The 12,130-nt window shown below is 46.7% G+C and overlaps 1 protein-coding gene across 1 annotated transcript in view; it reads left to right on the top strand.

Moving 5' to 3' along the window:
* LOC120883517 (two pore calcium channel protein 1-like) overlaps nt 1–12,130 on the top strand; it is a 43,878-nt gene that overhangs the window by 14,561 nt on the left and 17,187 nt on the right. The window contains exon 8 of the mRNA XM_040267546.1: nt 4,520–4,721. Coding sequence (XP_040123480.1) covers nt 4,520–4,721 — 202 coding nt within the window. The remainder of the gene's footprint in view (nt 1–4,519; nt 4,722–12,130) is intronic.

Here is a 12,130-nt window from a genome sequence, read left to right as displayed (position 1 = left end):
AGGCTCCTCTGTCCATGGGATTTTCCAGGCAATAGTACTGGAATGGATTGCCATTTCCTTCTCCAGGGGATCTTCCCGACCCAGGGATCGAACCCGGGTCTCCCGCATTGTAGACAGATGCTTTTCCGTCTAATCCACCAGGGAAGTCCAACTATATATAGTAGTGGGCATATGTGAATCCCAATCTTCCCATTCATCCCTCCCTGGCTTTCCTCCCTGGTAACCATGACTGTCTTCTATATCTGTGACTCGATTTCTCTTTTGTAAATAAGTTCATTTTTATTATTTTTTTAGATTTCCCATATAAGCAATATCATATGATATTTGTCCTTTTCTGTCTGACTTACCTCATACAAAGTATGAAGGAGCCAAAGCTGATGAAGACATAGCTGCACCCATTAAGAATTTAAGGTCTTTAAATAATAAATGCTAGAGAGGGTGTTTGGAAAAGACCCTGATGCTGGGAGGGATTGGGGGCAGGAGGAGAAGGGGACGACCGAGGATGAGATGGCTGGATGGCATCACGGACTCGATGGACGTGAGTCTGAGTGAACTCCGGAGTTGGTGATGGACAGGGAGGCCTGGCGTGCTGCAATTCATGGGGTCGCAGAGAGTCGGACATGACTGAGCAACGGAACTGAACTGAGAGAGGGTGTGGAGAAAAGGGAACCCTCCTACATGCTGATAGCAATGTAAACTGGCGTAGCCACTATGGAAAACAGTGCGGAGGTTCCTTAAAAAACTAAAAATAGAGTTACCTTATGATCCAGCAATCCCCCTCCTGGATGTATATTCAGGAAAAACTAATTCAAAAAGATAGCTGCGCTCCTATGTTCACTGCAACACTAGTCACAATAGCCCAGCCATGGAAGCAACCTAAATGTCCATCAGCAGATGAATGGGTAAACAAACAGTGGTGCATATTTCCAGTAGAATATAAAGAGAATGAAATAAGCCGTTTGCAGCCATTAAAAAGAATGAAATAATGCCATGCGCAGCAGCACGGATGGAGCTCGAGATGATCATACCAAGTGAAGGAAGCCAGAAAGAGAAAGACAAGCATCATATGATATCACAGATACGTGGAATCTGAAATATTATACCAGTGAACTCATTTACAGAAAAGAAATAGACTCACAGATATAGAACACAGACTTGTGATTACTAAAGGGGAAAAGCAGGGAGGGATGGATTCAGTTCAGTTCAGTTCAGTCGCTCAGGCGTGTCCGACTCTTTGCGACCCCATGGACTGCAGCACGCCAGGCTTCCCTGTCTATCACCAACTCCCAGAGCTTCTTCAAACTCATGTCCATTGAGTCGGTGATGCCATCCAACCATCTCATCCTCTGTCATCCCCTTCTCCTCCTGCTCTCAATCCTTCCCAGAATCAGGGTCTTTTCAAATGAGTCAGCTCTTCGCATGAGGTGGCCAAAGTATTGGAGTTTCAGCTTCAGCATCAGTCCTTCCAATGAACACCCAGGACTGATTTCCGTTAGGATGGACTGGTTGGACCTCCAAGGGACTCTCAAGAGTCTTCTCCAACACCACAGTTCAAAAGCATCAATTCTTTGGCGCTCAGCTTTCTTTATGGTCCAACTCTTACATCCATACATGACCACAGGAAAAACCGTAGCCTTGACTAGATGGACCTTTGTTGACAAAGTAATGTCTCTGCTTTTCAATATGCTGTCTAGGTTGGTCATAACTTTCCTTCCAAGGAGTAAGTGTCTTTTAATTTCACAGCTGCAGTCACCATCTGCAGTGATTTTGGAGCCCAGAAAAATAAAGTCTGACATTGTTTCCCTTGTTTCCGCATCTATTTGCCATTAAGTGATGGGACCAGATGCCATGATCTTCGTTTTTTGAATGTTGAGTTTTAAACCAGCTTTTTCACTCTCTTCTTTCACTTCCATCAAGAGGCTCTTAAGTTCTTCTTTGCTTTCTGCCATAAGGGTGGTGTCATCTGCATATCTGAGGTTATTGGTATTTTTCCTGGCAATCTTGATTCCAGCTTGTGCTTCTTCCAGTCCAGCGCTTCTCATAATGTACTCTGCATATAAGTTAAATAAGCAGGGTGACAATATACAGCCTTGATATACTCCTTTTCCTATTTGGAACCAATCTGTTGTTCCGTGTCCAGTTCTAAATGTTGCTTCCTGACCTGCATACAGGTTTCTCAGGAGGCAGGTCAGGTGGTCTGGTATTCCCATCTCTTGAAGAATTTTCCAGTTTATTGTGATCCACACAGTCAAAGGCTTTGGCATAGTCAATAAAGTAGAAGTAGATGTTTTTCTGGAACTCTCTTGCTTTTTCCATGATCCAGCGGATGTTGGCAATTTGATCTCTGGTTCCTCTGCCTTTTCTAAAACCAGCTTGAACATCTGGAAGTTCATGGTTCACGTATTGCTGAAGCCTGGCTTGGAGAATTTTGAGCATTACTTTGCTAGCGTGTGAGATGAGTGCAATTCTGTGAGAGTTCTTTGGCATTGCCTTTCTTTGGGATTGGAATGAAAACTGACCTTTTCCAGTCCGGTCGCCACTGCTGTTTTCCAAATTTGCTGGCGTATTGAGTGCAGCACTTCCACACCATCATCTTTTAGGATTTGAAATAGCTCAACGGGAATTCCATCCCCTCCACTAGCTTTGTTCTGAGAGATGCTTCCTAAGGCCCACTTGACTTCACATTCCAGGATGTCTGGCTCTAGGTTAGTGTTCACACCATCATGATTATCTTGGTCGTGAAGATCTCTTTTGTATAGTTCTTCTGTGTATTCTTGCCACTTCTTCTTAATATCTTCTGCTTCTGTTAGGTCCATACCATTTCTGTCCTTTATCGAGCCCATCTTTGCAGGAAATGTTCCCTTGGTATCTCTAATTTTCTTGAAGAGATCTCTAGTCTTTCCCATTCTGTTCTTTTCCTCTATTTCTTTGCATTGATCACTGAGGAAGGCTTCTTATCTCCTCTTGCTATTCTTTGGAACTCTGCATTCAGATGGGTATATGTTTCCTTTTCTCCTTTGCCTTTTGCTTCTCTTCTTTTTATAGTTGTTTGTAAGGCCTCCTCAGACAACCATTTTGCCTGTTTTGCATTTCTTTTTCTTGGGGGTGGTCTTGCTCACTGCCTCCTGTACAATGTCACAAACCTCCATCCATAGTTCTTCAGGCACTCTATCAGTCAGATCTAATCCCTTGAATCTGTTTGTCACTTCTACTGTATAGTCATACGGGATTTGATTTAGGTCATACCTGAATGGTCTAGTGTTTTTCCCTACTTTGTTCAATTTAAGTCTGAGTTTCGCAATAAGGAGTTCATGATTTGAGCCGTGTGTGTGTGTGTGTGTGTGTGTCTGTGTGTCTGTATACATATATGCAACTGTGCTGAGTTGCTTCAGATTAACTCTGTGTGACCCCATGCATGTGTGTGTGTGTGTGTATACATATATGCAACTGTTTGTGCTGAGTTGCTTCAGATTAACTCTGTGTGACCCCATGCATTGTAGGCCCCCAGGCTTCTCTGTTCATGGGGATTCTCCAGTCAGGAATACTGGAGTGGCTTCCCATGCCCGCCTTCAGGGGATCTTCCCGACCCAGGGATCAAACCTGCATCTCTTGTCTCCTGTATTAGCAGGCGGATTCTTTACCACTAGTGCTGCCTGGGAAGCCCTATCTATCTTCCCTGTCTATCTATATATAATTGAATCGCTTTGCTGTACACCTGAAACGAACATGACATTGTAAATCAACTCTGCTCAATTTGAAAAAGAGAATTTCTGGTCTAGCTATGTTATCAGCTTACAGGGGGCAGTAGGGATCGGCATCCACATGGCCCATTATAACATGAAGAGGGGTTCTCCTCTTCTGGAAGATTGTCTGTGCACAGTCAGGCTTCATGGCAGCCCTGGACCCCTTCCTTCCAGGCCACTTCTAGCCTCATTTCACTCCGCTGCTTCCCCCCCCTCCTCTCTGTCTTCATCGACTTAATGGCAGATCTATCTTCTCCCTCCCCGCGGCTCCCTCCCTCTCAGCAGCACGCCTCATCTCCTTCTTTCTGGCATCTGCCTCGCTCCTGGGCAGAGCGGAGTGTGGGCCTGTCTGCCTCCTGCTACCTTGTTTCTCGGCGTTCTGATTGTCCATGGGTTTGTTCACTTGCACGTGGTTAGCGGAGATGTGTTTCTTCAGACACTGGGTGGTTACCCATCCCTGGAGCGGGGAAGGGATTTTGTACCTTGTGATTTAACAGACTCATCAGTGACTTCTCTCTGATTCCTCCTGTAGCATGAGTTCCTGGGTTGCTATTGTTGTAAACCCAGGAGCAGGAGATATTAGGAGTCTTCGTTAGGCCTGGTGAGACCTTTACACGTGGGTATCTCCTGCTCATCCAGAAAGGATACACGTGGTCTCCAGGACGCACTCATCTCAACTCTTCCATTACTTTGAAATGTTTAAGGCCAAGAAATGAGGCTTCCTTGAATCTTCCTCTTAAAAAAAAATGCACACACTTCTGTTTTTTTTTTTCAAGAATGAGATTCACACACTGGCACATCTGAAGCGTCACAAAATGACAGAAGCTTTCAACATCCTGAAAGTCAAGGTGGGCATAGAGTTTGTGGTGAAGGAGGCCCGGTGGAGGCGGCTGGTCAAGGTGGTGGCACCAGATATCAGCAGTTCCCACCTGGAGCTCCTGTTGAGGATCTCTGACGAGGGACAGACGGGGCACGTGGGTAAGAAGCCTCAGTGAGAAGTGGGGGGATGGGATGTTTTTTCATTTTCTTTTTAAAAAAGCTGTGTATTTACCTGACTGAGTCCTATCTTGGTTGGGACACATGGGTTTCTCTCTAGCTGTGGCACGTGGGCTTAGTCGCCTGTGGGTCTTAGTTCCCTGATCGGGGATCGAACCCTCAGCCCCTGCAGTGGAAGGCAAGCTCCTAACCACTGGGCCACCAGAGAAGTCCCTCATTTTCTCACATTTGCAAATAGAGATGTGTATTGGCTGGCAGTGTTACAGTGGAATTAGGGTCCTGAGCTGCGACTGAGCGACTTCCCTTTCCCTTTTCGCTTTCATGCATTGGAGAAGGAAATGGCAACCCACTCCAGTGTTCTTGCCTGGAGAATCCCAGGGACGGGGGCGCCTGGTGGGCTGCCGTCCATGGGGTCGCGAAGAGTCGGACACGGCTGAGGCAGCTTGGCGGCGGCAGCAGCAGCAGCTGTGTCCTGACCAGGGTGCATGTTGTCAGCATGCGATGCGCCTTCCAGACGCCCTTTACCTTGTAACACGGTCATCCCCTGTCCGGGATCCTGCTTTAAGGAGCACATCTAAAACCTGGAAAATGGCTGTGTAAATAAACGCCTGCAGTGCATGTAGCATTTCCGAGTGAGAAGTTGAAAGTAACCTCCGTTTTCCTGTGTAAGTGGCTGGTAGCGATGATCAGTAACGCTTGATACTGGTAGCGTGCTCGCCGTGTGTGCCACTTTTGTGATTGTTGTGTGTGATCGTCCCCAAACTCACTGAGGTGGGGGTCTTGTTATCCTCTTTTATCAGTATGGGAACTGAGCCTCAGAGAGGTCAAGTCATTTGCCCAGGGCCACACAGCTGCACTGTGGTACAGGCTCTCTAGACTCCAAGGCCCCTGCCTTTTATCATTATTCTAAACGGCCCCAAATTCTAAGGGTCGCTTAACAGGAAATGTTGGTGACATCAAAAACGATCATGAAGGGACTTCCGTGGTGGGCCAGTGGCTATGACGCCACTCCTCCAAGGCAAGGGCCACGGGTTTGGTCCCTGGTTGGGGAACTAACCTCCCACGTGCCGTGCAGTGTGGTCACATAAATAAATACATTTTAAAAGATGCTTTTAAAAATGACCATAAATATGAGGTAGCAATGGGGAAAGATATATGATGATCGCAACACACCCCGACTTCAGTTCACCAGTTTCAAGAAGAGTCTAGAGGGAGACGCGTCCAAATGGAGTGGTAAGTCTGAGAGGATGTAAGTTTACATGAGACAAGGAGTCTCAAACCAGTCCAGCAGAGCCAGGGCTTTATTAGGACTCACTGCCTGTGTGAGAAGAAGGAACCAGTGGCAGTGATCCTCTGGAACTTATGAGAGTGTCCAGGGAAAAGAGGGAACTTTGTGGCAAGACACTGTTGAATGGGGAGTGCCAGCGTCCTCCAGTGAGGGTTTTGGATCCCGGAGGCAGGGTCAGCAGGGTTTGACAGGCGTCTTTGCTGAGCCGTGGGCATGTGCCTTCAGCTACCCAACTCGATGGCTCAGAAGCCAGGCTTCTCAGACCCTGAAGAGTCAGCTTTGGTGGCCCTGTTAGTGATTGGCAGTGATACATTGTGGGTCCTCATGTCAGACTTAAGGTTCTGCTAACAATGGGGGGAGAGTGGCTGGGTAACCCTTGAGCACCAAACTTTCCAAGGTCTTTGGAAAGTGCATGAAGCTTTTAAATTTCTAGCCCGCCATGGGTCTGTATACTTGGGTAAAATACAGCAAAGATGAATGCCTAGAAAGGTGGAATTAAAAGAAACATGTAAAATTCAAGTCCCAATTTTTCATTATTGAATTTTCCCTCCTGGTGGATGTTTTTTTTCTTTTTAAGTTTTTTTGTCCACACTGTTCTGCATGTGGGATCTTAGTTCCCCGACCTGGGATCGAACCTGCATCTTCTACAATGCAAGGTAGATTCTTAACCACTGGACTGCCAGGGAAGTCCCTTCTCTTCTTATTAAGGGCATCGGTCATATGAGATCAGGGCCCACCCTAATGACCTCCTTTCTGCCTAATTACCTCGTCAGAGGCTCCATCTCCAAAATACAGGCACACTTGGAGGTGCTGGGAGCTAAGCATTCAGCATATTAAATCTCAGGGGACACAGATCAGCCCATAACTCCTGTTTGGCTGGTTCTGGCCTTAGACTGTTGCCTTCTCTAGAACTTTCTTCTATCTCTGGTTTACCATCCCCCACACCCTAGCACTGCTAATCTGCGAAAGCTTGTGTTGGATTTATAGCCTTAGGTTATCAAAACCTCACACTTGAACATTTACTCAAAGCACAGCACTGCCGTGGTTCTGCTTCATCCGCGGCTTTCCGCCTCACATGATGTGAGTCCAGCTGGTCTGAGCCTGCAAAGCTGCAGCTGGATGACAGCCAGACCTCACCCAGGCAGTGCCCTGACTTTCCGATGCCCTGGGGACATTCAGCAAAGGACATTGTACAGCCTTCTGAGCAGGTGAGGGGGGCAAAGGAGGTCGGCAGATGCCCTTGAGACATACATACCCATGACCTTGGCTGCCATTGGTTGGTTCATGGCTGGAGTCAGCAGGCCTCGGTCCTCAGCTCTGAGCTCTGCTCAGTTTTTTTTTGTTTTTAAATTTTTTATTTTGTATTGGGGTATAGCTGATTAACCATGTTGTGACAGTTTCAAGTGGACAGCAAAGGGACTCCGCCATCCATATACATGTATCCATTCTCCTCCAAACTCCCCTCCCATCCAGGTTGCCACATAACATCAAGCAGTGTTCCTGTCCTTATTCACTATGCATTTTATTTTTTTAATTTTTATTTATTTATTTATTTTTTATTTTACTTTACAGTTCTGTATTGGTTTTGCCATACATTGACATGAATCCACCACGGGTGTACATGCGTTCCCAAACATGAACCCCCCTCCCACCCCCCTCCCCACAACATCTCATAATTATAGCAATGTGTACATGTCTGTCCCAAACTCCCTAACTATCCCTTCCCCCCATCTTTCCCTCCAGCAACATTTGTTCTGTAAGTCTGAGTCTCTTTCTGTTTTATAAGTTGATTTGCATCATTTCTTTCTAGATTCTACAGGTAAGGGGCGCCATATAATATTTCTCCCTGTCTGACTGACTTCACTCACTATGACGGTCTCTACGTCCATCCACCCATGTTGCTGCAAATGACATTATTTCATTCTTCTTAATGGCTGAAGCAATGGCAACCCACTCCAGTGCTCTTGCCTGGAAAACCCCATGGACGGAGGAGCCTGGTGGGCTGCAGTCCATGGGGTCTCAAAGAGTAGACATGACCGAGCGACTTCGCTTTCACTTTTCCTTTCATGCATTGGAGAAGGAAATGGCAACCCACTCCAGTGTTCTTGCCTGGAGAATCCCAGGGACGGGGGAGCCTGGTGGGCTGCACAGAGTCGGACACGCCTGAAGCGACTTGGCAGCAGCAGCAGTAGCTGAGTAATCCACTGTATACATGCACCACATCGCCTTTATCCATTCTTCCGTGAACATTTAGGTTGTTTCCACGTCTTAGCTGTTGTAAACGATGCTGCAGTGAGCACTGGGAGGCAGGTATCCTTTTGGATCACGTTTTTCTCCAGATACATGCCCAGGAAGCTCTGCTTGGTTTTGCCACCTGAGTCATGATCCTATTTGTAAATTAAATGAGACCAGGACTCATCTAGTTTGAAAAAAAGGAGTCCGTCCGAGTCACAGATTTTATGAGTGCTCCATGAAAGTGGCAAGAAGGTGCCCATGAACTCATGGCTTAGCAGACTTCCCCAGTATTTTGCCTTTCACAAAACAGGGATGTCAATTTAAATACTGTTACCAGGGCAAACATGTCCTTAAGGAAGACAGCCAATTAGATTTGTTAACTTCTCGGGAGCGTAGGTTATCTTTTAGGGGAGATAGCAGTTATTTCTGAGGGTGTGCAAAGACTCCTTTGGCTAACCAATGCTTGCTTTCTTTAAAAATTTTTAAAGGTTTTTTTGATATGGATCCTTTTTCTAAGTCTTCATAGAACTTGTTACAATATTGCTTCTGTTTGATGTTTGGCCTCAAGGCATGTGGGATCTTAGGCCCCCTCCAGGGATGGAACCCCAACTTCCTGCATTAAAAGGTGAAGTCTTCACCACTGGACCACCAGGGAAGTCCCTAAGCAACACTTTCAAAGACAGTTTTAATAACAGAAAGACAAACAGAATTTCAAACGTCACTGTAGTCTCCACTCAGTACAAGCAGGGAGACCTGTAGTTTTGTGAGGCATGCTCGCATTCTCCCTTGATCTATAACTATGGGCATACGTGGTTTCCAAGGTTAAAGGCTGGAATTCCTTTAGTGCCAAACGCGTTAGACTTAAATCTGGTGTTAAACTGAGAAAGGTGAAACTTATAGACGTGGAAAGAAAAGAGCTGAATAGAACTGTTAACAGAGAGTATAGAGAATAGACTCACAACTAGAGTTGGTAGACTGTGATCCACAGTATGTGGTCACTGCCCGTTTTTATAAACGCATTTTACTGGAACACAGCCAGGCTCATTCATCTGTGTTTTGTTTATGGCTGCTCTCATGCTAAAGTGGCAGAATTGAAAAGTTGAAACGGGGATCAGTTGGTCCACAAAACTTAACATATTTACTCTTTGCAGAAAAGAATTTGCTGACCCCTAATCTCCAACATATAGTACCAGATGGGCACAAATTTCTTGACACAAAATTACCATAATTTGGATTCTCTTTGTCCTTTCTTTTTTTTTTTTTTAATGTTTATTTATTTATTTGGCTCTGCTGGGTCTTAGATGCAGCATATGGAATCTTTAGTTGCAGCGCATAGGATCTAGTTCCCTGACCTGGGATCGAAGCCTGGCCCCCTGCATTGGGAGCATGGAGTCTTAGCCAGTGGACCACCAGGGAAGTCCTGTCCTTTCTTGTTCTACAGAATCTTCTGGATGAAAAGATGTGAGCCCAGTGATACTGATAGAGTCCCTGTTGGTTGAGGTTATTTGACGACTGAGGTTTTGGCTGGATTCTGTACACACACACACACACATATAGTTTTATTTATTTATTTGACTTGTCAGGTCTTAGTTGCAGTGCATGGAATCTTTGGTTGTGGCCTTCAGACTCTTAGTCGCAGCAGGTGGGATCGAGCTCCCTCACCAGAGACTGAACCCCAGGCCCCTGCATTGGGACCTCAGAGCCTTAGCCACTGAACCACCAGGGAAGTCCTTTGCTGGATTCTTATCAGTAGGTTCCCCAGAACCCTATTTGTGGTGGTCATGTCAGTGTCTCCCTGCCCTCTGATGGTGGAGCTCACAGAGCCCAAGTCTCTGAACTCAAGTTATCACATCAACTAATTTTCCCAGGCTGCCCTTCCCACTGAGTGGGTACTACATGCCTTTGGTTATTAAGACAAATATATGTGTTTTGGTTCTAACTCTAAAGACCCAGAATCGAATCTAAGAATAAGATATTCTTAGATATCCTAAGATACCTAAGAATGCTTTCATCCAGCTTGATGTTCTTAGGATCATTGAGTGTGTAGTGTTAATCTCTTAGTCATGTCCGATTCTTTGCAACCCCGTGGACTATCGCCTGCAAGGCTCCTCTGTCCATGGGATTCTCCAGGCAAGAACACTGAAATGGGTTGCCATTTCCTTCTCCAGGGGGTCTTCCCAACCCAGGAATTGAACTTGGATCTTCCACATGGAGGCAGCTTCTTTACTGTGGCACTCCTAGAGAATATAAGCAACATGACTGTTGAATATCACTCGGTGTTTTGTCTAACTCAGGCTCCTCACTCGGATGAGGCCACACTTTGAACATGGCTGGGGCTTTCTCTTTGCCTGGGTGTCTGTTGATCATCTTTCTCAAATGAATCATTATGGTGACATCTGTAGAACTATGACTGATTGTTTACTTCTGAAAACTTGGAGACCTGGCCATCATCTAGGCCTCTAACCGAGAAGCATTCTAGAATTTAAAAAGTCTATCCCAGGACTTCCCTGGTGGTCCAGTGGCTAAGAATGTGTGCTCCCGAGGTTGGGGCCCTGCGTTCCATCCCTGGTCAGGCAACTAGATCCCGTATGTCACAACTAAGAGCTGGCATGCCACAAGTAAATGTCCCGCGTGCCGCAACGAAGATAAAAGACGCTGCAGTTAAGACCCAGCACAGCCAAACAAATATTTTTTAAAAACAATTCTTAAAAAAAAAAATCCACCCCACTCTATAACAACTATCTTAGCTATACCTGAATCTGTACCTGCAATTTACAACTTTCTTTAAAGCTTAGCAAAGCCTTCAACTTGGTTTTCAAAGAAGCAGCAACGCTCTGTATACAGTCTGATTTCATCCATCGATGTGATGTTTCTTTAAGTTGTATGTAACAGGAGGTTCATACATAAACAGTGGACTCCTGGTCATGCAACCTCGTGGACTCTTGGTTAGTACCCCACATGCCTGGTGGGGGAGTGGTGCACGGGGTGATGTAGAATAGTCTGCTGGCCCTGGGCATTCAGCAGGTCCTGAGAGCGTTGGCTCAGCAGCTGGGTGGGTCCAGGCTAGTCAGGAAAGTGATCCCTGTGGGCCTCCCTGGTGGTCCAGTGGTTACGAATCCACCTGACCATGCAGGGGACACAGGTTCTGTTCCTGTCTGGGAAGTTTCCAAGACCCATGCCAAGGGGTGCCGGAGCCCGTGTGCCACAACTACGAGCCCCTGCTCTGGAACCCATACTCTGCAACCAGAGGAGCCACTGCATTGAGAAGCGTGCACACTGCATCTAGAGAGCGGCCCCTGCTCGCCGCACCCCTGCTCGCCGCACCCCTGCTCGCCGCAACTAGAGAAAGCCTGCACAGCAACGAAGACCCAGTGCAGCCAAGCATTCATTACCTAATTATTTTTAAAAAGAAAGTGATCACTGTGCTGTGGCCTGGGATGATGCGCCAGTGTGTTGTGGAGGCTGTGGGTTTGAGTGAGTCCCTGAGAAGGGGCAGAGAGGAGAGTGGGCTGAGAAAAGGGTAGGGGTTGAAGGGGAAGGGTTATACCTACCTTGGAGGTTTTGAGGCTGGGATGGGGCATGGGATTGAGGCTGGAAACGCAGGTCAGGCAGATGTGGGAGGCAGTGACTGTCTTCATTGAGGAGGAAAGTGAGGTGGGAGGCACGGAGGGAGGCAGTGGCGTCTGTGAACCAGCAAAGCACATGCTTGGTCGGGCTGCTTTAGGCTGGCTCAGGGTCTGCGTGAGGACAGGCGGGAGGCGGGGCCACTTGTTGGCCCCGTGGCCTTGGCCTTTGAGGCTTCAGGTCTTCATCTGTGAAATGCAGATCCAAGAGTGCTGTCTTGGTGTCACTCTTTGGACCTTAGTGT

The sequence above is a fragment of the Oryx dammah genome, unplaced genomic scaffold (assembly GCF_014754425.2).
Source record: "Oryx dammah isolate SB20612 unplaced genomic scaffold, SCBI_Odam_1.1 HiC_scaffold_25, whole genome shotgun sequence".
NCBI classification, from domain to species: domain Eukaryota; kingdom Metazoa; phylum Chordata; class Mammalia; order Artiodactyla; family Bovidae; genus Oryx; species Oryx dammah.
This window is presented reverse-complemented; position numbering and strand designations above follow the sequence as displayed.